Below are 25,133 nucleotides of genomic sequence, written 5' to 3'. Positions count from 1 at the left end.
GGCACCTGTCTGAGAGAATAATGATCATACAGGATACAGATGGCAGTTAAGTGCTCCCACAAGAGTTTTAGAAGTGAGAAGCTCAGTCTTGGTTTAAGAATACTCTAAATAACATACTTGTTTTCAGTACTTTAGCACTACTGTGTTTGCACTGCAAACAAACTTGTTTTTTCCCGAACTTTTTTTTTCCAGTCCCTAAAGATACAAAAACAAGTATTGGGATACTGTCTTACCAAGTCTTTTTACAGCTATTGTAGTGAACATACTCAAATATGCCAGAATTTAAACAAGATCCCTAGGTTACTGGGCAGCACAGAAGTAAACTCCAGCTAACCAAACAGGGCCTTGGGTCTGAAGCCAGAATCTCTAGCTTTTCTGCTTGAGGTGGCATTCTTGGAGAAAGATAAGAGGAACAGTTAAGCAAAAGAAGGGAAAATTCTTCAATTCTTGACACGTATTTACTTTCTGCTACATGCTGATAGTGATGATGATAATGCCAAGAAAAATAGGCTTGGTGTAATAGATGATCTTTGATTTCCTATATATATATTTTTAAAAACAGAACAAAATAAAAAGCCAACATCCAAAGCAGAATACCAATTAGGATGTAGGAAAATGCATGAATCAATATATACTCATGTAATTTGGACAAAGCAGCATGTATTGTGCCATAATTCTGACCTTTCTTTAGAGTTGATAGCCATATTTTTGAGTTTTTGTTTTGCTTTGTGTTTTTGTTTGGTGTTTTAGCATGCTAGTATCATGTTTGTGATTGGTGAGTAGTCAGATGAATGTAATCACCTTAAAATAACCTGGCTGTCTGTGCTCTTGAAGAGCTCCTTGTATGGATTACAAGAGCTATTGCAGGTCAGAACTGGTGATATCTGGGTGTGGAAGGCTGCAATGCACTTGCCAGCAAAATACATGCTGCATGAACTTATACTGTAGATATGTTCCTCTGAGGAATGTTCAATATATGAATGGAATTTTTCTAAGCTGAGCAAGATTACTGAATTTGAACTGTTTTTCCTGAAGTTCCTGGTTTTCAAAGAATACAATTCATGTGTTTCTGCCAGATCAGATCCTGAAGGTTTCTTGCATAGTTTGTAGGTTCTTTGTGGAATTCTGATTAATTCTTTTTTGTTTTAAAACAGATCCTTCCCTTCCAAAGTCAAACGTGAGACAGTCACGTAAGTAACTTTTAAACACTAACTTTAGTATTAAATAAGTGAAGAAAATTATCTTCAAGCTTTCTGAATTATAGTGAGTGTGTGTGTTAAATTCTGAAAGTTCTGATTAGTGCTGCTAGAGACGTTCCCATTGACCTTCCCATTGACCTTCAAAGAGAAGAGCTGTGATCATATGTGTATGTGAAAACTGAATTTGGGAAAATACCGCTGATAATCTCAGTGTGAGTGCTGATGGATGTAAGTTATTTCCCCTTCCTCTGCCAAGGCCACCACTTCCCAGTATAAGGTTTGCAGCAGCAATGCCATCTTAAGGAGCTCCTGTATCCTATTCTAAGCCTTACACATATCCTGCACTGCAGCTAGTCACATCCTCAATTACTCTGGCACCAGCACGCTGGTCATGCTGCAGATGAGAGCACTGAATTGATGTGGATTAATTTGTGTTTTTTTTTTGGTGGTAGTGGTGGGTTTTTTCTTCTGTTGTCTTGACAAAGTTAATTTTATTTTAACCGGGGTCATCAGTGACTGGCCCTGGAGGGGGAGAAGAGAAGCAGCACTAGAAGGCAACAATAAACAGGAAGGTGATGGTGAGTTGTAGCAAAAACCAAGAATGAATGGAGAAAAAGGAAAATTAGAAGAGGAAGTGCAAAGAAGGTTTTTTCCTCTATTCCTGACCTTATGACTTTGGGACTGAATTTGCTCAAAATAACAAAGGGAATGAAAAATTATGCTTCTGATGCTTTAGCCTCCAGTTGACTTTCTCCTCTTCAGTAAGTCTTCTCAGAGGAGAGGATACTAGGCTGGTACCTTGTGGGGAAAAAAACAAAAAAAAAAAACAAAACAAAACAAAAAAAAAACAAACCTGAGTTTAGGAGATTCTTTTCTGCTTTGCATTTAGAATGACCAAGCATGGCCAAAGGAACAAGAATTAGTCCCACATAAGAAATGGGAGAAAAATCTCCAGTCACAGTCCATCTGTTTTTGCACACGCAGACTTGGTCACAGGCACCCAGTCTGGGTCCTGAAGGCCCTTGCCAACAGGAACTGCTGGAGAGGATATTTTTAAAAGGGGAAAGGCCCTGAGGATCTCAGGAGCTGGTGGGCTGGGAGATGTCTACAGGGATATCTGTTGAATGCACAGGAACATGTGCAGTTACTTCTAAAGTGAGAGTGTTGATTGTGTTTTGAGAACTGGAATTCTACTGAAGGGATACTATTGAGAAGATCCAGTCATCTCATTTCCCAGCCAGTTTAGTCAGTAAAATGTTATTTGCTGGCCTAAGCCATTTTGTGTACTGGGAGATATTAAAAATACTGAAACTAAAATTCAGTTTTCTAAGAAGAGTTTTCCCCCAAATGATTGATGAAAGAGTGATTTTTGAAATGCTTCTAATGATGAAAAAGGAAAACAGAAAAGCTGGAAGTTTCTCTCTTTGGATGTTTAACTTCTGGGGCAATGCATCCAGGAACCAGATGCTGTTACCCTTGAAATGGTAGTGCAGAAGGGCCTCTCCCCTAGAAAGTGATTTTGTTTGTGTGGTTCTATTTTTGTGTTCTGGAATTAATTTCAGTTATTGAAAAGATTGCCAAATGTGGAAAACAATTGTTTCTATTTATGTTTTCGCTGACTGTTTGCTGGCATCGTTTTTCTCTTAACAGCAGTTCCGTTCTCCACCTAGATTTCAGACTGAACGTGCAGGAGATGTAGGGGAAAGTTTGCTTGAATGTTAAGGCATTTAAATGAAAAGCATCTCTCGACAAAAATCTCCGTCTTTTTAAAAACACATCTTTAAGATGAATGGATATTTAATTGAATACAAGTTATTAAGGGCCAACTGAAAATGCTTAATTTTTGCAATGTTTTCCAGATTTGGGTGTGCAGAGCTCGGGTTTTGCTTTGTGATGTGGAACAGTTGGTTGGACTGAAACCAGTCTCTGAAAGCATTTTTATTTCCTTGATGAAAGTCTGCTAATCTTTTCCTTAAAATGGTGCTTAATTAACTATTAACTTAACACAAAACAACAAAAAAAAACCACACAACACTTTTCCATGAAAGTGTAATTGTTGTAGAACACTGTTTGTCACTGACAATGAAAAGCTCTTATTGTGTATGTTTACCTTTTAGCTGTGTTCTACGGTCTGGACACTCTGACTGTTGTGGGCATTGCCTTTGCAGCATTTGTAATTGGAGCCCTGCTAACAGGAGCACTGTGGTTTATCTACTCTCACACAGGTAAGCATAAGGGCTCTTACAGACCTCAGCGTAGATTGTGCAGCAGGAAATGCAGTGTGGTCTGTGTCCTTGCACAGAGGGAGGAAAGGGAAGGGGAGCTATCAATAGCCATCCTGCCCTTGTTTCTTGCTCTCTGTTCTTAATAGTGTTTTCCAGCAACTCCTCACGTGAGCCTGTTGGTATTCATGAGCAGGTTGATACCTGCTCTTCCCTAAAGGGAGGTGTTATGCCTTATGTGTGTGATTTAAAATTTGCTAAAATAATTTTAAACACGACTCTTCAAAGCTCAACTGAGAGTAAAACTGAATTTTCCTGGCATGTTGCATTATTATTAATAGCATCTCTGTTTCAAATTCAGGTAATGTATCAGTTAATGGATCCATTTTGGTTCACATACTACTCTTCTTTAATTTTTCTTTTTTTTTTCCTTTTTTTTAAACTTACTAAATTAGGCTTATGTGACTTGGGATATGATGTGATCAGTTCAAGCAGGCCAAATGGCTAAGAGAATGCCTTACTTGCACTGATGTTTTCTGAATATAACTAAATTTGGAAAAGTTTCTCTTGATCATATTGAAATTTTGCCTCTACTATTTATCTCTTCATTCTTCAACTATTGGACTAGATGGTAGAGCTCATGTGTAATCTCATTTAATTGAGCCCATGCAAATAACCAGGAATGTGTGTGAATTGGTCCAGTCTTTATGCACAGATAATTTTTCAGTATCTCCTTCTCACACTTTTTTTCCATACTAAAATAAGTTAGCAGACATACAACACTGTAGGAAGCAGAGTTTGTTTAGGGAGCTTTCTGCTGCATGTAACCTGCAGTTTGGAATGGACAAAGAGTGGACATTGATAAGGCCTTGATTTGGAGCATGTGACCTTGGCTGCTTGTGGATTACTGGGTATTTCAGGATCCCTGCAGCATGCTGGACTCCAGCCGCTTCTACTTTTGACCTTGCAAGACCCTGCCAAGATCTCTGGGAGGTGGGGAGAATGTGAAGCTAATTACTCCAAACCTATGCAGCTCTGGAGCCCTTGAATTTTCCCATAGCACATTACAGGGTGGGTTTTTTGTTTTTGTCTCTCCTACATGGCTTCCATGAGGTTTTAGATGCTATGAAACAATCTGTCCTTGTCAGGTCAGAGCTACTTTAGATATTATAACCTAGGAGCTTATGTTAATTTGGAACAAAAATACTTTTTTTCCCAAGTGGCAGTACAGCAGCTTTGTATAAGCACTTTAATACTTAATGCATAGGCTGTGTATGAAGCTTGTTTAGAATTCAGAGCAAATATGGAAGCTTTAAATGTTGGGGTCCTACACATAAGCAGCATAATTCTGCTTTATATTACTAATAAAGCATTATGGAAGTAATGTAAGTGTAATTTCAATAGGTAAATAGAAGGTAACTTCCAAATAAGCAGCTTTTATTAACAAAAACATTAAAACAATTGTTAAATTAATATTGTTGGTCCTGCATTTGTGAAAGTTGAAATTCAGTTCATATACACGACCATCTATAGCCACATGTTGTATGTCAGTAATAAAGGAACACTTGGAAGCCAACACGATAAATCCTTCAGCCTCAGCAAGACTTGGACCAATCCCATTAAAAGAATTACATTAACAAAGTACATCAGTCGTAGTTACCATGTATGAGTAGTGAAGAGGACAGCTGCTCTGACTTTTTTCTCCATTTATTTTCATCTCTTAAAGACAAAGGCCAGACAAAAAGAACTTGGAAGAAAAGAAAGGAAGGGGACACTGTAACACATCAGATCAGAGAATCACAGAAAAGATATAAGAAAAATATCTAGGAAGTTATCTGGGTCAGATTTTGAAAGTGGACCTATGTTTCTGTGCCCGTAATTTTTCCATGCATAACAACTTATATCTACAAAGCAGAACTTGCAACAGAGTGCAATGAGGGCTCTGGCAGGGATGGCCTCTTAGAGGACAACTGCTGTGACAGACAAGATAATCCAGCTGCAGTGGAAACATTTTAGAGTCAGCTGCAGACTTTATTAAAATAAGGAGGAAAAAAGGTAATCTAAATATCATCTACAGAGTGGCTGTCTTTCGCCATTAGAGAATTCATCCATCGTTGACTTGTGCTCTGAAATCTCATATTTTGTTTTATGTAACGCTGAGTTTATAGCCCATTGATTTAGCCCAAAAGTTGGAAAATACAAGTTAACTCTAAAATTGTGTTTTAGGAATACTCAGATCATGGACAAAAGCTACTGCTGGTGTAGAATGTCAGCTTGGGGTGTGAGAAGTAAGCTATTTTTCTAATGTGATGCTATATGCAACACAGCAAAAAGACACCTTTTCGCCAGTAGTTAGAAAGTTTGCTGATGCAATTTTATCAGTATGGCTCTATTGGCAGACTCATTCTAGTACAGAGAAAGCTTTACGTGAATGAGCTCCTTTGTTTAGTTTGATAGGCTGTTAACATTAAAATCTCAAATAATTGATAGAAGAGAAGAACTAAGGAAAAAAAAAGTAGAATTTAATCTTAAAATATTAAGCAGAGGTTGTTGTTTTGGTTTTGTTTCATGTAGGGCTTTTGCTGTTTTTAGTGATGCAAAAATAAGGGATTTCTGCCAAAGCATCAAAATTGTGCTTTAAAGTACTCTAGATTCAATGAAACAATTCAACATGGAGTACAGACATCCTAAGATACACAGGTAGTAGGGGAGGAGAAAAGGGAAGCTATAATTATGACTTTAGAGGAGGAATTTTAGCCTACCTTTCTGCAAAGGGACTCACTACTTTTGATTCTTTGTCCAGTTCGTTAAACGACTTGAAAAGTGGCTGAAAGCTTTCCATGGCAGTGTTATTTCTGAGTGGAAAGGACTCAAGAACAAACAGAAAGTAGCAGAGATTTGCTAAAATTAACCCAATTTACCTGGGCGTCTTATGAAGGAGCAAAAATTTTGAAGTGTACATGGACGCAGAAACCCTTCAGAATTAACTGTCACTTTCATATCTGTCTTAACAGGAATAATTGGCTATATTTAGGAAAGGATGTGCACAAGTCTGATAAGTTACTGAGGCTGCTAAACCTACTTCTGACCATGTAAACTGAAAGCTGCTATCCAGAATATCAGTTGCTTCATTCTCTTAGGAAGTGTGCTTTTTTCTTCTTCAGACAGTGTTGCAAGTTAGCAGGATAAAATGTTCCAAAATCGGAGAATTTAAAAGCATCCCTCCTCCCCCACTTCTCCTTTCTTTATGGGATCTGATTTAAAATAAACTGACATAGCAACCAATTATATTTGGCAAATGGAGATAGAAAAGCAAACATTCAGACTTCCTGGACAGGGAGTAGGGAGTACAACTGGCAGCTTTCCTGAGTGTGAATAATAAAGTGCATGTTGTCATGTTCAGATGGGTAAAGGCTTGTTTACTGTCAATAGACATGTCCATTTTGAGTAGTTCTGGTTCAATAATATTGGTTACATGAAGCTGTTTACATGAAGAAGACAGATGGGGAATGCCTCGTTAGCAATAATTTACATTTCTTGAAGTTCTTTTCATGAATATTCTTTAAAAATTATGTGCTGCAGATTTTCTGGGCATTTAGGAAATAAGGTGTAAGAAAAAATTAGCCGGTCTAAATACAATTGCTTGACTGTGTTCATAACATCACAGTGATTTGGATTCTTTTATTGAGGAGTTTGAAATTTTGTCTTTGTTCCACAGCTGACTGGGGTATATCAGAGCTGCTGATAATGCTCCAGAAATGAGTTACTGAAGAGGAAATTGAATTCCGGGGGTGGGGTGGGGGGGGGGGGGGGGGTGTGCTACTGAGGGAAAGGGGCTGTCATCCCAAACTGAAGGGGAGATGCCTAGGACACTTTCAAGACAGCTGAGAGAAGCAGGCAGCACCATTGGGCTTGCACAGAGAGACCGTGACTGCGTCTGTCGCTCTTCTGTAAATAAAACACCACATGTTTAGCTTTTAATTTGCTTATAAAAGAATCTCTAGTTAAATACACCCAGATGGCACTGTGACATGCTGTGGTTGATGCAGAGCTGTGTGTAACCATGAGGTTCATAAAATGGGTGACAGAGAGGAGAGCCGAGGGAGGCGCAGGCTGGCGGGGCCTCCAGGGCTGTGCTGGCAGGCCTGTGGGGGCCCCGCGGGGGGAGCCTGCGCCCAGGCCGGAGCAGTGCCTTCTGATGCTGCCAGGCGGGGGCTAGCTGCTTCGCTCTCCTCTGATGTTTTTGGTTTTCTTGTTTTGTTTTAGCAAGAGGGAGTTTGTTTATCGCGGTCTCTGTAACGAAGGAAGGAAGGCTTGTACACAAACAACTGGAGGAGAAGGGAGCAAGTTAGGAGGGGAGAATATCCAAACAAGGTTTATGAAAGCCTTTACAGTATGATAACACAAAGTGTTGATTTGAATGCAAGTTAGAGCTGAGACACAGTTTATGTGTGTATGACTGGGGTTAGGTTCTGACCTGTCTCTTGTAAGCAGAAATCTGCAGCTTATTGATGGCTATGTGGTTATTTCTTACACTATAAAAAGCAGACTTAGAAAAATCTGTGCACACTAGTAAAGGCTGGACTTGGTGCTGACTGCAAGAATGAGATTCTGGCCCTCTTTTCCAACATTTCATTGGCCTCCTGGGCAGTCTTTTTTTTTTTTTTTGTTCCCCCTGTCTTGTCCCATTCCTTCTTCCCTCCCTATCCCAAGACCACTGGGGTACAAGGCAGATGCTGAATGCTGTGGGGCCGTGCATCTGCTTACAGCTGTGGCTACAGTGCAAGCTCACAGTGACCCTGGCGGTTCCCACTACAAAGAACACTTGCAGCCTCTGCTGTGAGAAATCCTCAATCCTCCCTTGTTTAGAGCAGACCTTTGCAGACTCCACAGCTGGCAGAAGTAAGTTTTCTTCATCTGGTGGGTCTGTTGGCTTTAACCTGAGATACAAAGCATTAAACACACACTTCCTCTGTGGGTCTGTTGCTGAGGAGCACAGGGTGCTGGCAGCTGGGCTGCAGCACCGGTGCATGGGGATGTGCCAGAGAGCTCCTGCAGGAGGAAACAGGCTTGTTCCTGCTCAGCAGCTCTCTGAAGGCAGCCTGTGCTTCCAGCCATCAGCCTGTCACTGCAGCAATCTCTCTGAGCAGGGAAGAAAAAACGGACTCTACCTTTCTTGAGCTACTGGTAGATGTGGCCTATGGGGTCAGACCAATTCAGGCAACACACGAAGCAGGAAATCCATGGCCTCCTAAACTCATGAAGCAGGAGATCTACCAGCTTCTGATTCTTCCTAATCATTCTTGCCCGTGGTCAGGGAAAAGATTTCCTTCTTCAGCTTTGCTGGGAGAGCAGCTGTGATGCTGCTGGCTGCCATGGTTAGTTCTGTGGCCTCAGGCAGCAGTGGTTTCTATGTCACCATGCTGAAATCGCAGGTTCACATCCTGGTGATCTCAAGGCAGGGGGCAGCTGCAGTGCACATTGTATAAACTTCATTTTTTTATTTGTCCTGAAGAGGCTATTTTGTAGTAATACTAAGGTTGCAGATTTGAGCACTGAAACTTTAATAAAAAAAAAAAAAAGGAAAAAAAATCCCAGTTATGATTTTCTATGTGGCCTCAGTGTGATCTTTTGGACGTTCACATTGTGACACTATTTTTACTTCCATCCTAGTAAGAGCTGGATTTTTTCCATAAGATTCCTGCCATGTGTGCAGAAGGGACGTGGAGAAAGACAACAAAACCTAGGTTTTACCAGGAGTCATAAATCAGTCTTTAACTCCTGAATTGCTTGATTTGGCAAGCCAAATAACAAAGGGCTTTTAATTTATTGTCAATAAACAACTTACAAGAAATGGTGACACTTGTTCTCACTACAGATTATAAGTGTTACATGTTCTGTGGCAGCTGTAAGGAAGCTTCCTACATGTTATCTTCAGAGTACATCAAGTCAAGCTTGCAGGGTAGCCTGTTGTCTTTCTTACGCTAAAAAACTGATCATGTCTTAGGATATGTGGTATCCAATTGACTGAAGAACGTCTTTAGATCCAGCTTCACACTTATGATAAATATGTTGCTCTATAAACTGGCGTTGAAACAAAAGTCTGCATTTCTCTGGCCTTTTCCCATGAAACAGGAAAAGCTATGAAGTGGTCTGAATCATGTAGCAAGACGTGCTTGAGTGACAGCTGACAACAGAAGATGGATGGTGTCCATCTTGGCCATTTCTGTTTGGTGCTTTTATAGTGATTAAGAAAACAGCAATGTTACTTTTCCAATGTGCACAGCAATGCTAAAGTGACAAAGAAAAGTAGCATTCTCAACAGTACTCTTCGAGGTCTATCACCCAAGACATTAATTATATGGAAATAAAACCCACCAGAAGAGGAAGACTGGGAATGAATAGTTTATTTTTTATGACAACTCAACTAACATTTTCTACTTCTCTTTTCTCTCAACCCCTTTTTACTCTCCCCTTTTCCTCAGGTGAAACAGCTGGAAGACAGCAGGTCCCTACGTCCCCACCAGCCTCTGAAAACAGCAGTGCAGCACACAGCATTGGCAGCACACAGAGTACCCCCTGTTCCAGCAGCAGTGCGACCTAACTCCAGGGAGAGCAAAGTTGAGGAGCAGCATAGGAGTTCAGAGGTTCAAAGGATTGTGTGTTGACATCAGCTTTTTAAAGCTAAAAGAATTAGTTCAGTTCCTTTTGAAAAAGTGAGGAGAGATTATTCTACGAAAAGACTGTTTTTCTGGGGAAGCCACTGTGTGTGTGTGTGTATGTGCACACAGTGCATGGGTAAGCACAGTCTTTTGGATCTTCTATAGCGTGTTATGCTACATGTGACAAAGCTACTAATTTTACAGTACTGCAACCTGTTTTAGGGGTCTGTGGGCCCTCAATGTGAAATCTATGCCAGTTTGGAAAAATGCTGCTTTGTCTATATGACTTTTTCTTTCCCTAAGCGTTCTCACTGACACAAGGTATTCATTAAGGGAGTTTAACAAGATAAGCAGAACGAAGATGGTATTAGGTCAAAGGATTTCTATTTGTCTAAGCAAGAAAATCTCAAGGTCAGATCTCTGTGGTTAATAACATTTTATTACTTCAGCTATGTTAGCCACTTTTGAGTAACCTTTATTTTGTTAAGCTTACAGCTACAGCATCTCATTTGCTTTTCTGTTGTGTTTGCAGCTTCAGGTTTGTTCCAGGTATTTCTGTTTTAATGCACATTGAGTTGGTAAGTGGAGAAGAGCACGCTCTAACATTCCCTTTCCAGTTTTCCAGGCCAAAGCTCTTTCATAAGAGATTTTTTTTAATTTACTATAACAAATACAGGCACACACAAACATTAAGATAGATAATAATGTTCTTGTGCACTAGCATAAATGTGTGTGTACGTTTAATGGCAACACTCTTATGCAAATAGATGTATACCTAAGTATATGGAGCCAAGCGTTTTCCTTCAGCAACTGGGAAATGAGCTCAGTGTTCCTTCCATACATAAAATGTATAATGCAGATATATAAAACAACTAGCTCTTTGGTTTATAATTGGTAGATAGAAGAGAGAATAAAAAGGTGACACAGTTCTACTCTTTTAGTTCCCCCAAACTCCCTTTGAAATAAGAGATGGTTTTGAGGGCACAAAGAATGTACAGTAAAGCCTATCATTTTTGTAAAATACCACCTATAAAACAAAGCTATTCTCTTGAGATAACTGTGCAGTTGTTTGTGCCAAAGTGTTGTATAAACATTGCAATTGGATAGTTCTAAAGTAGTGTTGGAATATGGAAAGGGCAAAAAGGTACTAGTTTTCACAGTATTTTTTTTAGTGTTATTGCCATATCTTGACCTTTGACTAGATGCCAAATGAAAAGAAAAAATGTGTAATTTTGAATGTGTGATTCTTTGACTGTTATGTTGCCACTTTGTAATGTGTCCTACTGATCCTTCTCCTTTAAGGAAAAATGAGCATTGTTTTCTTCTTAAAGAAAAAAAAAAGAGTAACTTTCATTAATTTTAGTAAAGGTTACCCGCGTTCTGCAAGAGGAGAAGGGAATTCGTTACACTAGAGTAATAGCCTGCTCTGAAGTCTGAGCTGCAGATTTGCTGTTTCTACACTTGTGCCTTGCTGATGCCAGGGTGGTCAAAGTGCAAGATATGCAATAGATGTAAGTGCCTAGAATCAGGTAGAAGAATATTACTCAGTTTGAATCAAATTTGTTACTAATCCCGCAAACATTTATGCGTATGAGTAACTACATGCATTATCTTACTAGTACGAGTACATGCTCAGTTCTACAGTTATGGGTATTCTCAGAATCAGTGGAGATATACAGTGTGCATAGTACACATGTGAAAAGTGTTTTATGTTACCAGGCCAATGAGTAGTCCTGATTAACATCGACAGGAATTGTCATGTAAGTGTAGTTATCCCCATGCGTAAGAGTATGCAGGATTGGCTCTGTTATGAGGTGTCAGGAGGATGAATGTGCTACCTGTGTGGCTGAAAAGAAAGCGCTTTGCCTAACCTTCAGCAGAATGTATTGTATAAGCATATTCTATGTGTAAAGTCTTTAAAGATGTCTTCAAAGAAGACTAGAGTCTTTAAGTTCAATCATAGCTATATTTTACAACATTAAATTTGTGTATAAAGATATATTTAAATGTTTTAGATAAATGTAAGTTACTCTATATGAAATGTTTAATTTCAATTACTGTGAAATTTACATACTCTGTAAATTTTTCCCTGTTTTAACCCTTTCCTTCCTCAGATACTTTATTAAGCAGTTTCTCATAGGAAGTTATTAGATGTGGTTGTTGGGATGAACAGGTTGAAAACTTTTATGTAAAATAGATAACTGTATATTTTTGAGAGAAACAAGCTGTATTATCAATGGTTTTATCAAAAATTTACTCTAATTTTAAAATAATTTAGAGATTTATATTTACTGTTGGATAAACCAAAAATATATAAAGATCAAAGATTCAATTTATTGGCTTCTATTTCAAATAGTTTAATTAACTGAACTTGGTGTACTCAGCTATTTAATTCAGAAATTGTTATCAATCTGAATTATTTGGAGGTTACCAAAAATACACATGATTATTTAGCAGTTGCAAGAGTATTTCTGATGTGTGTGAGAGAGAGAACTAAAAAGGGCATTCCCAGTTAATAGCTTTATTACAAAAACATATAGTACTTTCTAGCAGCTGTTAAGTTGCTGTGATTCAGAGTACTGATACACCTTTAAGCTCTACTTTTATAACAGCCATTCATATCTACTGCAAGTTTCTATATTTAGCGTGGAAAGCTATCTGAATGTGTAACTACAAAGCCACTGGTTCCCAAGTCTGTCAAACCTGGTCTTGCCACACTGAATTTCATGTGGCTAATGTTTGCCTGGTGTGGAGGCCAGCAGGACACCTCTGTACTGCTTATGTCCCAGTGTAGGCCTTTTAAACAGGGCTTCTGAGGAGCTGGCCAAGTGCCTGCTCTCATCACAGTGGAGAATTTCAGCATAACCAAATTGACTCCAAAGGAACTTCTTATGTAAGAATGGGAGGACTGGGGTTAAAAGGAGACTTCTTTCTCCAAAAAGCTATTAGTAACATACTTAAACTTTGAAGCAGACTGCTTGTTGTCATGCATTGCCTTATCACTAACCTTTTACAGCCTTTGGTGTTGGACATTACTATATTGATGTTACAAAAAGTCAGAGCTTTCTGTGTTAGACTGTTTTTGTAGCATTTTCCACATGGAAATGTAGTTTGCAAAAATGTCTGTAGATGTTGATGATTGTAAACTTCCCCCTGCCCTTTTCTAATCCTTTCTCTTTTGTATGTACCATGCTTTCTGTTACGTATATCTACCTCATGCTTCACAAGAAGACTGTACTGTTGGTTGTGCTGACAGCCCTTCCTGTGAGGTGACTGTTCTGCCATGTTGTTGTTCATCATTCATGGGGATGTTCATAGAGTTAACATTCTTTGCTGCCATGTTCCTACCAGTTCCAGACACAATATTCTCACCTTTAAATAAATAAGTAAGATTCTCTAAGATCCAAATTCTAGATTTTTTTTTTTTTAATTGAAGAATGGGAGAAATATACTTGCTAATACCTGTGGCCAGTCTGAACACCCCATTTGTACTACATGTTATGTTCAGTATTTCAGAGACTTGTGGAAAGTGCTTAGTTGTACAGTTTTGATACCCACAGTGTCATGTCATCTTAGTCTCTTGTGCATAATAAAGTATATATCAATTTATTAATAATTGATGCAGTGGTTCATTTATTTGAAGTAGTAAAGATACCAACAAACTGCCAAAAGCAGTAGATTGAAATATGCTTACCGTGTTCTCCTCTTCTGTAAGCTTCAGTGAGAATTGTGTGTGTTAAAGCAGGATTTGATTTTTTCATATCTTTCATTTTCTCCTTTGTATATTCTTTTATCCAGTGACTTTGGCTAGCTTCTCAGTATCACAGCTGCTTGCAAAAGCCAGCAAGCATATTTAGTTGAATGCTGACATTCTTCAGTCTAATTTGAAGTCCAAAGTTCAGATACTGCAGGCATTCAGTTGTATGTCGACACAGCAACTTAAGTCCCATCCTGCACAAAGCCTGGCTGGAACACAGTTAAGACTTGAGGTAAGCTGATAGTCCTCCATCTTAAGCAGCAGAGCTCCCTTGTTCTGTTGTACCCTTGACTGCAAGTCCACTGGAAATGCATGAGCAAGACTGAGATGTATTTTCATTACCGAAGGGTCTTGCTCTGCTCTAGCAGATTGCTTGGCCATGTGCCAGCAGGGCAAGGATTTGTATGTTTACTATCCTAGTTATTGCTTTGTTTCCTGTATTTCATGTGCAAAAATATTCTTTATGGGCAGTCTGGGGGAGCCAGCTTCAGTTGTATTTCCCTGGGTTATTCAAAGGTTGTGGTTATTAACTCAAAAAATAAAGTTCCCTAAGAAAAGAATCTGAAATGTTTCATAATCATTTTAAAATAGCAGGATTCCTTCAGTACAGAAAAGACTATTAATTAGAAGCAATCGTAAGCTTACAGGTTGCTTATGACATAACTCACGGAGGTTCAATAGATTTATTGCTTCTTAGCAACCATATTTCAGTTTCTGCATTAAGACTTTTACCTTTCAAACAGTTATCTAAAGCTGACTCAGCAAAAGATACTGGAGCTGTACTTCATCTTTAAGATATATATTTTGAATGAAACATGATATAAAAGCATGATGACTGTCTTATGTGAGGATTTAATTTTAAAATGTACTTAACAGTCAGCAAACTGTGATAGGATATTTGCATGAGTTTTTTTTTACACTGAGTCTTACCATATTACAAAGTGTTGATGCTGTAAGCATTTGTTTCTGCCAGGCCTTTGTGAGTGAAAGAAACATTTGGGAAAGTCAAAAAAAAAAAAAAAAAAAAAAAGGTATCAGTTTCATGAAAAACACAGTCCAGATCTGTTCTATTTTAAACAGAATTAAATTTATCACAACATTCCTTCCAAGACAATATAAAAGAAGAAGGACCCAATATTTTGATACATTTTCATAGTTGTCACTTTATAATTGTAAAGCAGATATTTATGAAGCTTGGAAGTCTGTTTGCAGCTTAGATTTCATATTGTATTCCCAATTCTTCAGCCCAAGAGCAAGCCTTGTGAACCTACATGCATTTACAGTTTGAATTCTTTGTATAAAAAAGATCAAATTACATCAGTTCACCTACCCAAAGAAGGTAGCAGCTTAAATTACATTTTTATAGATTCTCATTTGATAGAAGCCTTAAGGGACTCACTGCAACACATATGGAAGATGTTGCATACTGAGGTGCCTTCAGGCCTGCTGTGCAGCAAGTCTCACTTGTCTGGTGTTTAGTCCTGCACAGCACTGCAATTTTACTTTGTTTAGAAACAGCATAAAGAGATGGTTTACAGATAGCTGAAAAAGAAAAGCAGAATGGAACCGTTACTCTTGCACTCTTTTAAAATGACAAATCTTTTTCCATCCAATTATTTTGGCATGGATATCTGAAAAATTGGTTAAAAAATGTTTGGGTGGAGTCTCCTTTTTGCTCAGCTGTTAGTTATTGGTGCTTGTAAACTGCCTGTGTCAGTTCTAGTAAAGAACATACTGTACTTGCAAAAAATTAAATCGGTATTTTAAAGATCATAATGCCGAGTGTTAAGCAGAGAAAGCTGATGGTATTCCAAGGCACTGTAAGTGTCTCAGCAAACTTGCTGTGCATTTTATCAGTCATGCATTTTTTTTTATGGTGTCCCAATCCCCCAGGAATTGCATCAAAGAGCAATTCCTGTAAGGGACTGTTGTTCCCAGTTCTTTAAGCATTTAACTTCCATATCTTCTCAGTAAATGGAGTGAAAGGATCAAACGGTTCTTGGTCTGTCCTTTAGTGCAAATAGGCATATCCCAAGGAGTCATAAGAATTAGGATGTAGAAAAAGCCTTTGTTCTACACTGTATTTTTAGTAGTCTGTGATCCTAAAAGTGATTAGTAACATTATCTGTTAAGCATGGAAAATAACATAAACAGAACGATTAAAAGGATCATACAGAGCATTTACATTGGACATATTTAGGATTTCACAAAATTTTTGAGTGCCATAGTGTGTCATAGAAAGTTTAAATCACTGACAGGAAACTATAAAACGACCTGAAGGAAGCAGTTGAAAGGCATGTGGAAACGTGGCACTGAAGACGGGTGCTGTGCCGCAGTCTGAAGCAAGCTGCCGGCCTTCACGGCTGTCATGTGCAGGATGCAGCCATGTGCTGCACCACTGCAAGGTGCGAGTCCTGGCTTGCAGATCATGTTACATTCCACCAGAAATTCACGTCAACGAATTGCTTTGCATCAGCAAACCAAGCAGGATTGTTATTGGCAGGTAATACTAACTTTGGGGTACTTCTAGCCTTTCAATAAGCTCTTTATTAACAGGTGCTTCCATTTTGAGACAAATCAGCTTTCTGTGTAAGCCAAGCAGTTCTCTGTTCCTTATGCTTCAGGGGAAAGGACAATGAAATAAAAATAATGCCCATTAGGAATCACTAACTCAAATGACAAACTGAAGTGCTAATGCTTACGTTGGCCTTAGTTCACATTGCAAAGAGAACAGATAAAGCTCTACTCCTGCCTTCTAGGTAACTCCTTGACTGCTAAAAAACACGCTTAGGAGTCCAAAGTAAGAATCTCTTGTCATGAATGAGAACAAGCTCCTCCTTGTCTGTGTCTCTCTCGTTAAGGGGCAGGAGGGGCGGCCGCTGGGGCAGTGCCAGGAGCAGCGTCCCGCTGGCTGCGCCGCGGAGTCTGTCAGGCCGGCTCAAAATGGCGGCGCGGGGCCCAGTCCTGCGCCCCTTGTGGTGGAGCTCGGACAAAGCGAGAGGGGAGGTGGTTGCCAGCACGGGGAGCTGGAGGTGCATGGCAGTGCTCGACGATGGCTTCTCAGAGGAAGGGAGGGTTAGGGAGAGATTTGTAAGAGGACAAACATGGCAGACAGGGTAGGTGCAGGGGCAGTGTGTGAGGTGCGAGGTGGGGCCGTTGTGAATGTTTTTTGACTAAATATTGCTGTTGCTGACGGACATGTGTGTGTTGAGGGACAGGGGGCATGGGGGACAACTCACATTTTTAACCCAATAGTTAAATTGCTATCTAACTAAACTTCTGTGTGGGGACTGGTCTCTGTTCCTTCTCTCTGTACATCTCCATGGTGCAGATGGCACCTGCATGCTCAGGGACTCTGGTCAAAAAACAGACTTTCCCTCGCTCTTTTGTTTCAAAACTTCTCACTGCTAGGAGAAGACCCAACAATTGTTTTGGGTCCAGGTGCTCTGGTGAAATGCTTCAAACTTTCTCTTAGTGCCACACAAGGGGGTCATTGGGCAGCTCTGAGAGGGACAGGAGCTGGTATAGGATGACATGAATGTGTACATGAGGAGAAAGGTGAGGCTGTATTTTTATTTTATACAGGTTAAGATGGTGGTGCCCTCAGTCTGATGATATGAGGAGAGGGTGTTGTTAATTATGGATGGAAAAAGGAGGAGATCCTCAATGAGGTTATTATCGAGAGAGCAAGTTGGATCAATGCTATGATCATGAGTATCATAGCATGAGAAGAGGAGAGTGCTGGTTTTGTCCAGGGAGGTTTGAGGGATGATTATATTTGAAAACATATACCCTGCTGACACCCTTTGTACCATTACAAAGCTAGTGTAAGTACACCCATGTTTTTGCTGGCACTGCTTACTTATTTTTTCTGTGATTTCCCTCAACTGTGTGTCCCTGAAGTGAGTCATGTTTTAGTAGATGTTAGACAGCAAGGGTCTGTCATAAACCGGGAGGCTTTCACTGGCTGGCCTTTCCCCTGTCCCTGTGGGCTGTGTGCCAGCAGCAATTTTTCCAGCTCGGGTGGTGAGCATCACTTGCACCTGGGAACAGCCTTCTGAGGAGGTGACAGTTAATCAGTAGTCTGGCTCTGGCATAGCACTGTGTGCAATTAATTTTGTTTCTGGTTTAATGGTAGAAGCGTTATGCCAAGCTAATTGCAGAAGATTGTTCCATTGCTTTCTTTTGTAAACTTTCATTTATGGCATTACTATTTTATTTAAAGGGGAAAAACAAAACAAAAAAGCTTGAACATCATAGGCTGAGAATACAAGATATTGAAAGTCAGACCTCATACTTCTAGAGTGCATAATTCTTAGTATCTGGTTAAACAGTTGTGAAACAAGGACAAGTTTGCTATTTTCTCTGTTAGAAGCTGCAAGAAATCTTAATTACTGTAGGTTGTGTTTTTTTTGTGTAATGACAAATAATATGGCTTTGTGGGCCTCAGCTACATTTTATAGTTTTTCTATGCTTTTATTGAGCAAAGACAAAACTTGTGATACCAAAAAGCTAGCTATTCAGACATTTATGCTTTAAAATTTAAATGCCTGTGGCTATACAAACATGCATTATTCCATAAAGTAATAGAAGAACTCAAAAGGGAGAACTACCAGTGCGTATCTTAGAGAATAAATGCATGTGGATGCGAAGAGTCCAGAAAGCACCTAGAGTATCCAGGCCAGTGCTCCTGCTAACAAGTTTTCTACAGCTGGAAGATATGACTCTACATTGTGCTCACTTCTCAAATTTCAAAGGTCTGCATTGTCTTTGCTTAGCTCAAGAAGGTAGGGCAGCCACCAGCCTATGTTTCGTATATGATCACTGGAGACAGGCACTCTTGGGGGCTAGCTCTGCACACCTTGCCTGTGTCCTGCATGTGGCACAGGAGAGATCTTAGAGCAGCTCAGTTCCGAACTGAGCACCTGAAGTCAGCTGAGATGAAGCTGGGTGCCCACATTCTGTAGACAGCTTTGCTCAGTGTTGGGAGCAGTTCTTACAAAAATCCTGTGGTTCAATGGGAATGAACAGGTCGATTCTCAGAGCTGGTGTGTGCTGGTGGTGCCGGTGTAAAAAGATGACTGTAAATTTCCTGTGACACAGCCAATGGAGGTAATGGTTACGTGGAAGGATGCCATGCAGGTATGCAGCGTCTGTCTCTAGCTGGGATAACGGAAGCATTGCATCTGGCTTACAAAGCTTTATGAAGATTTTTAACAGCATTGAAATAAACCAATGTGTGTAAAACTGGAGGCACCTGCCAGTACCCAGGCTCAGTGCCACATTTGAAGAAAAATAGAGTTTGTTGTTATTCGGAGTCACCATTTTTAGAGCAAATCAAGGGCCAGATTCTCGGCTGGTATAAACCAGCTTCTTTAACTTCAGTCAAACTGTGTCTGTTTACACCAGCAGAGAATCTCTCAAGTGCAAAAGCTGCTCTTTAGCACCGAATAGCAGCAATATAATCTGGCAAGCAGCCAGTTTGAACAGCTGCCAATGTACTTCAGATCCAAAGATGATTCCTTGAACCCCAGCTCTTCCCTCTGTCTTTAGACTTTTATTGAAAACAGGACTTATTCCGTAGTCTCTCAAGTCATACTTCTTACAGCCTAAGTTGAACACTCTACCCACTTTTTCCAGGCATCTGAGTTTCGCTCTGCAACAGTAAAGCCTTTTTTCACAACTCTAATCAACAACAAAAGCTCTTATTTCCAACTGAAGTTCAGACAACTGCAATGCTGGTCCTGCTGCTTGCATTCAAGTCAAGAAGTCTCATGTTTCATATTAGCCAATGCAAAATGCTGCGCAGTTTTTAAATGCATCTGCTCCAGGCAGGGTTTGCTAAGTATCAATGCACTAGAGCTATTCTGGCTTCAGTGAATCATGTAAATTTTACTATAAAGCCCCTAAAAGAAGGCTGAGGCAGGTGTTTTGGGCAGTGTGCACACAAGTGTATGAATAATGTGTTAATTAGTCCCAGAGATATTCTATGGCAAAGCCATGGCCTGCCTGGTGCTGTGGAGTCTTAGGTAGTTCTGGATGTGGCTGCAGCACACAGGACGACACTCGAGGCCTCCTCATTCGCTGGGTGGTGGTGGGCTCCCCCAGGCCAGCCACACAGTGCCAGGCTCCCCAGGTTGTCTTTCTGGGGCAAGCTGTGCGTGTGCCACCATCAGACACGGAGGGGAGCACCAGCGATGTGCCGGTGGCCAGGCTGCCTGCGCCCCAGCACTGCCACTTGTGATCTCGCCGGGCCAAGCGGTGCCCGGGCTGCAGGCGGCGCCGCTCCCCATGGGCAAAGTGGTCCCTAGGCTCTGCTGCGTGTGTCTCTTCTCAAAGCAATGTTGTGGTTTGGCTTCTAAGGAAAATGCTAGCGTTAGTCACATGTGATTCAGCTGTAACTATCCCACCCATTATAAGCCCTGTTTGCAGAGCCTGCTTCCAGATGTTTTTAACTGGCAATGACTTTAAAGCACATCCACACCAGCTGAGGCTGAGCTAGCCAGCACTGCATGGGGTTAAGTCCTCTTACCAGTGAGGCTTAAAACCTGTTTCATTCATCCACCTTTTCAGGAAGGTTTCTTTCTTTTTTTTTGCTTGATTCCTTAAGCTCCTTGCCCTTCCTGCAACATGTGTGCATCTGTTCACACCTCTGAACATGCTTTTTGGACAAGCAAATATATCTTTAGCTTGATGCCTTTTTCCTTTGCCTTCTGGAAGTAAAGTGAGTTTATAAGCTAGGTGATCTCACAGGAGACAAAGTAGCAGCATGTGGTGAAGTCAACCACTATGTGGCACAAGCTCTTTAGTATTAAAGAAATATTTCCAGAAAACAGTCTGCAACCAACACATAGGCTACAGCTTTGTTCAGGACTCATCAAGTGCCTTGGAATAGCAATCAAAATGGTAAAATCACACAGAGCTCTCAGACAAGAGGGAAATGGGCAGGAAAAAAAAATCAGTACGGGCTAAATACGTTGGTTGTGTTGAACTCTGGGTAAGATTTTAAATTTGTAGGTAGAAAATACTGTCCAGTTCTATAAATACAGACATATGAAGCTATGAATACAGACATACAAAGCTGTTGCACAGTGCTAAAAACATTTCTAAAGGAAATAAAATAGTTCTTTTATCAGTCATCAAATTTAAGGGAATCATACACTCTTTGTGTATCGTGGGCTGCACTTCCAACACACTCTGTGATTCACTGTCCAGGACTAGGTCACTGCAGGGATGTTCTGCAAACTTCTCGTCTTCAGGGACCAGCTGCCATAGATGGACCCCATGCATAACCCAGGCAAAAGGTTTGTGTGATCTGTGGGTCAAACAGGGACCTGGCCAAGTCTTTTATGAGAAATTTCTCATCTTCCCCAGAACTTTGTTTTATCTTCCTGTGGAATCCTAGTGATAAAATTAAGCCTGTTTTGAATTGCTTTATTGAATTGCATCGCACAGCTTTATGCCTCTGTCTGTGAATTCAGACACGTACTGTCATCTAGTTGTAGAAGAGTCACACCTTTGTTTTATTCTCCTAAAGGAGCTTTGTAACTCCATGTGGATGTCACTGCGATAGCAGAAGCACGGCAATGGAAGGGTTGTCTGGTTTACAAAAAAATGGGTCTTGCTCTTTTTTCTTGAGGAAGAGTGTTTGACCAAAGCTAGCATGTAAGTCTTGTAAAAACATTAGGATTTCCTCTCCGTAACATAGTAATATAAACTTTTAACTGATGATGATTAAGAAAAAAACATTCTCTGTGGCAGTGGTTTTTCTTTGACATTCCCCTCAGGCAAGTGTGAGTGGGCAAATGCCAGAGAGCTGAAGTTGTGTTGCCTACTAGTGTGTCAGTACAGTCTGATATTGCAGGTTTGTTTCCCAAGCAACACACGTGGGTTTTTGCATATAAATTGTCTGAGCTCCAGTGGGAATTTCCCATGTAAATCTCTCTCCTGTAGATCAGCTGAACTCTTGCCTCGTGATGTCTGTTTGTGTATCTTCCTCCTCACAGTTTGAGTTCATTTTGAAATAAAAGCTGCTCATGCATATTTCCTTTCTTTTTGAATCCTCACACTGACGAATAAGTCTTAGTAGCTTGTCTCTTGTTAGCTTTTGCTATTTCTGCAAAAGGTACTGTGATACAGTAGAAATACCTTTAGAATACAAGGTTCACACGTTGTAAATTGGATGCAGAAAATTTGTGTTTAGGCCACCTTGCCTGCAGGTCTGAGACATCTGGAGGACTCGCAGATGTGATAGCAGGGAATTAGTGCTGATTTGAGAGGTACAGCTCCTGAGTCTTACCTGACTAGACACAGGAAACTTGGAGCAGATCCTGATAAGTCTAAATCCATGGCCTTGAGGGCTTTTTATTACATTCCTTGAGATTCATACAATCTACTCTAAGGCCTTTTGGCACAAATCTGCTCTGTTTCATTTAGGCAACTGCTCTGAAGAATGGTGTCCCAGGAACAACATCCTTTTACTTACCATGGAGCACTACAACCACTCTGCAGGGCACAGGGCAGTGGTGAACCCAGCCCTAGGTGCCAAGCAAATCCAGCTGCGTTCCCAGCTCTGCCACCAACCTCACTGAGCCATTTTGCTTTCTTTGCCTCGCTTTTCTTTCACATGAGGCTTTCACATCCACTTCAGTACATTAAAGATAGTGCACATCTAACAGCCATGTTCTGAGTTCTATTCTGCTTTAACTTCTTCAGCCATCTGCAGTAAATTGTTAAAGATTAAAAACACGTTGCTCTAGGTGTTTTCCTACTTTGCTTGCTGAAAGGCACATTTTGACAGATGCAAAAAATTCTAGTCCTCCAGTATATATTTAAAGCATTACATCAAGAAAGTTTCCCTACATTTTTGAAGTATGGAGTCCTTGTTCCTACAGTTATTTTCCCTATGCTATCTGCAAAAGTAAAACAGTGAAATATTCCATACTGTTTCCTACTGCAAGTAACACCATAAATTAGAGATAAATGAGGCAGTTTTATCACTAACAACAGGTACGTCAATGAAGAAGTGGAACTTGGGAGCTGTTATTTTATGAGCACAATCCCTTTATTGAGATTACTTATTTTCTGTTTGTTTCTAAACACTGTCCACTTGTAAACACATAAGCTACATTGAAGGACAGTACCTAGGATATGAGAGGCTCTTCCTTCTGTTACCTGCTCCCAGTGAGCATCCGGTGTATTTACAGCACAGAGCATCTGTCACAACATGCATAACTTGTGGAAGAGCGAATCTGCACAAGTATTGAATGTCAGGCTGTAAAGTAAGCACTCCCAGGAATGAGAGGCATCACGAAGGGGTTCATGTGGTGAGGAAACATTGTTGTCCAGGGCAAACCTAAAACAACTGTGTTTTGTTGACTCTGTATTTCAAAACTAATTGCATGTTCTGAGATCCCTTTGACTGAGAGATGAATGCCATGTCCTGTATCATTTAACACCACTTTTCACTCGTGTAGAAGAATGTTCTGTAGATGATGGACATTGGAAATATTCCAGCATAATCAAGTGTGTTTGTTGGTGGAGGGACTTAGTCTAATGGTCTTTGTGGATGATTAAAGGATGTTGAAGTACACTGGAGCTAGTTTATTACACACCGAGGGTAGTTTGTTTCAAAATTACTCATGCTGAAAGGACGAATGCTGCGTGATGTCCAGATGAATCACACCACCTCATGAGACAATCAGGACAAAGTACCTTCCTATTTTCAGACCTGTGTGCCTGCAGCCAAGCCTCTCAGGTGGCTGAGGTTCAGAACTGCGCTTCCCAGCTCCCAGCCTGAGGTTGACCACCGGGTTGGGATCTGGGATACCTCGGTCTGACCCTAATCTCTGTCTGCAGCATAATTTGGATAAGTGGTTTCCCTTTTCCACACCACTGTTTACTTTCCTCAACCTTTGTCTGCAGAAAGCCTGAACACTGGGCGGCAAAATCCCTTCCGTTTGTGGGGCTTGGCACCATGGGACGCTTGCCTTTTGAGGAACCAGGGGTACCGACCTTGGGGTTTGTCAGCCCCTGGCCCTGCTGTGGCAGGCTGGAGCCTTGTTCCTGTGTGGGATACCTGTGCTGGACATGGCAGCTCTACGCCGAGGGTGCTTTTGGCATTTGGGGCCAGGCAGGTGGAGAGGGGCTTCAGAAGGAAGGGTGAGGCTGTAGCGCTTCCCCTGCCACGCAGCCACACGTGCCGGCACAGGGCGCAGCCGTGGGGTGCACGGCACAGCTTGGGGCGGGCAGGGTTGTCCCAGGTGCCTTTCTCCATCTGTGGTCAGACTTAGGGCACTCTCTTCTCCATTTTGAATTGTTCCCACTGTGCATTCCGCTCAGCCTAGAAAGCAAGCACATTCAAATAAATGAGTAACTAATAGCGAAAAAGCACTGGGCAGAAGTTTTACTCTGTGTGTGCGCTTCATCCATGATGACTTCTGTGAAACTAGGGTGAGAAACTGGGAGAAATGGCAAGGGGCAACTCAAACTGTTTTGGAGATTTCTTGGACTACAATGTTAAACACAGATTGCTTTTGGGGAAATTTATTTTGTGTGATCTGATCAGTGCGTGCTGGATGTTTTACGGGGGTGACTCACCCACTGCTTGGGCGCAGAGGGGTGAAAGAAACAAGAGATGTTGGCTACATCATTGCAGAAGGCTTTGAGTTTTCTTTAGTAACCTCTCCGAGGGATTCCTGTTTTAACTTTTCAGAGAAATCTGCTCATCCTATTCTCAGCCTAACGATGACTTCACTTGCAAAGGAAGACATTTTCCCATCTGTGCAGCCAGATTGAAATAAGGGTTACAAGGGAGATGAGTAAACACCAAAGGAAGGAGAGGTGGAGGGCAATAGAAAGATGAATTAAAATCAGAGTGTCTAATATATGGCAATTTATGGATGTTTGGAGTTGTATAAATACTTTCCTACAGCGTAGTCATCCTGGTATGATCCTAACAGAAATCCATTCAGTCAGTTTAATCAATAGGTACAGGAGTATGTCTCATGTTTGTTTTTTCCTCCAAAGTTAACCCTTTCGCACTGAGTACACACTAACATCCATGGTTTTACTCGTGTATCTGCTTACACAGGACATTATATTCAGAAATCTTACTTTAATTTTTGTTCATGGATGTAAGAATTTATTTTGCACAAAAATCCACTGTGTGTGACAAGCTGCACTTGGAGAAAGGACTCCCTCCAGAAGAGAGGCCACCCGGCTTCATTGAGCAGTGCTTTTGGTGAAACAGGATTAGGTACAGTTATTTCAATGCTTCTCCTTCCTCACCAGG

The 25,133-nt window shown here is 40.7% G+C and overlaps 2 protein-coding genes across 6 annotated transcripts in view; both read left to right on the top strand.

Annotated features, from left to right (window-relative positions):
* The window catches only part of TGFBR3 (transforming growth factor beta receptor 3), a 124,645-nt gene extending 110,946 nt beyond the window's left edge, over positions 1-13,699 (top strand). For all 5 annotated transcript variants that reach the window (XM_083847453.1, XM_083847450.1, XM_083847454.1 and 2 more), the window contains 3 exons: positions 1,155-1,190; positions 3,317-3,424; positions 9,907-13,699. In XM_083847453.1, the coding sequence (XP_083703579.1) occupies positions 1,155-1,190; positions 3,317-3,424; positions 9,907-10,025 (263 nt within the window). In that variant the 3' untranslated portion in view covers positions 10,026-13,699. The remainder of the gene's footprint in view (positions 1-1,154; positions 1,191-3,316; positions 3,425-9,906) is intronic.
* Positions 13,700-13,851: 152 nt separating this feature from the next.
* The window catches only part of HFM1 (helicase for meiosis 1), a 148,059-nt gene continuing 136,777 nt past the window's right edge, over positions 13,852-25,133 (top strand). Inside the window, exon 1 of the mRNA XM_083847410.1 lies at positions 13,852-25,132. The gene's annotated coding sequence lies outside the window, so the exon portion shown is untranslated. The remainder of the gene's footprint in view (position 25,133) is intronic.

Source organism: Anser anser (assembly GCF_964211835.1).
Source record: "Anser anser genome assembly, chromosome: 8".
Taxonomy (NCBI): Eukaryota; Metazoa; Chordata; class Aves; order Anseriformes; family Anatidae; genus Anser; species Anser anser.
This window is presented reverse-complemented; position numbering and strand designations above follow the sequence as displayed.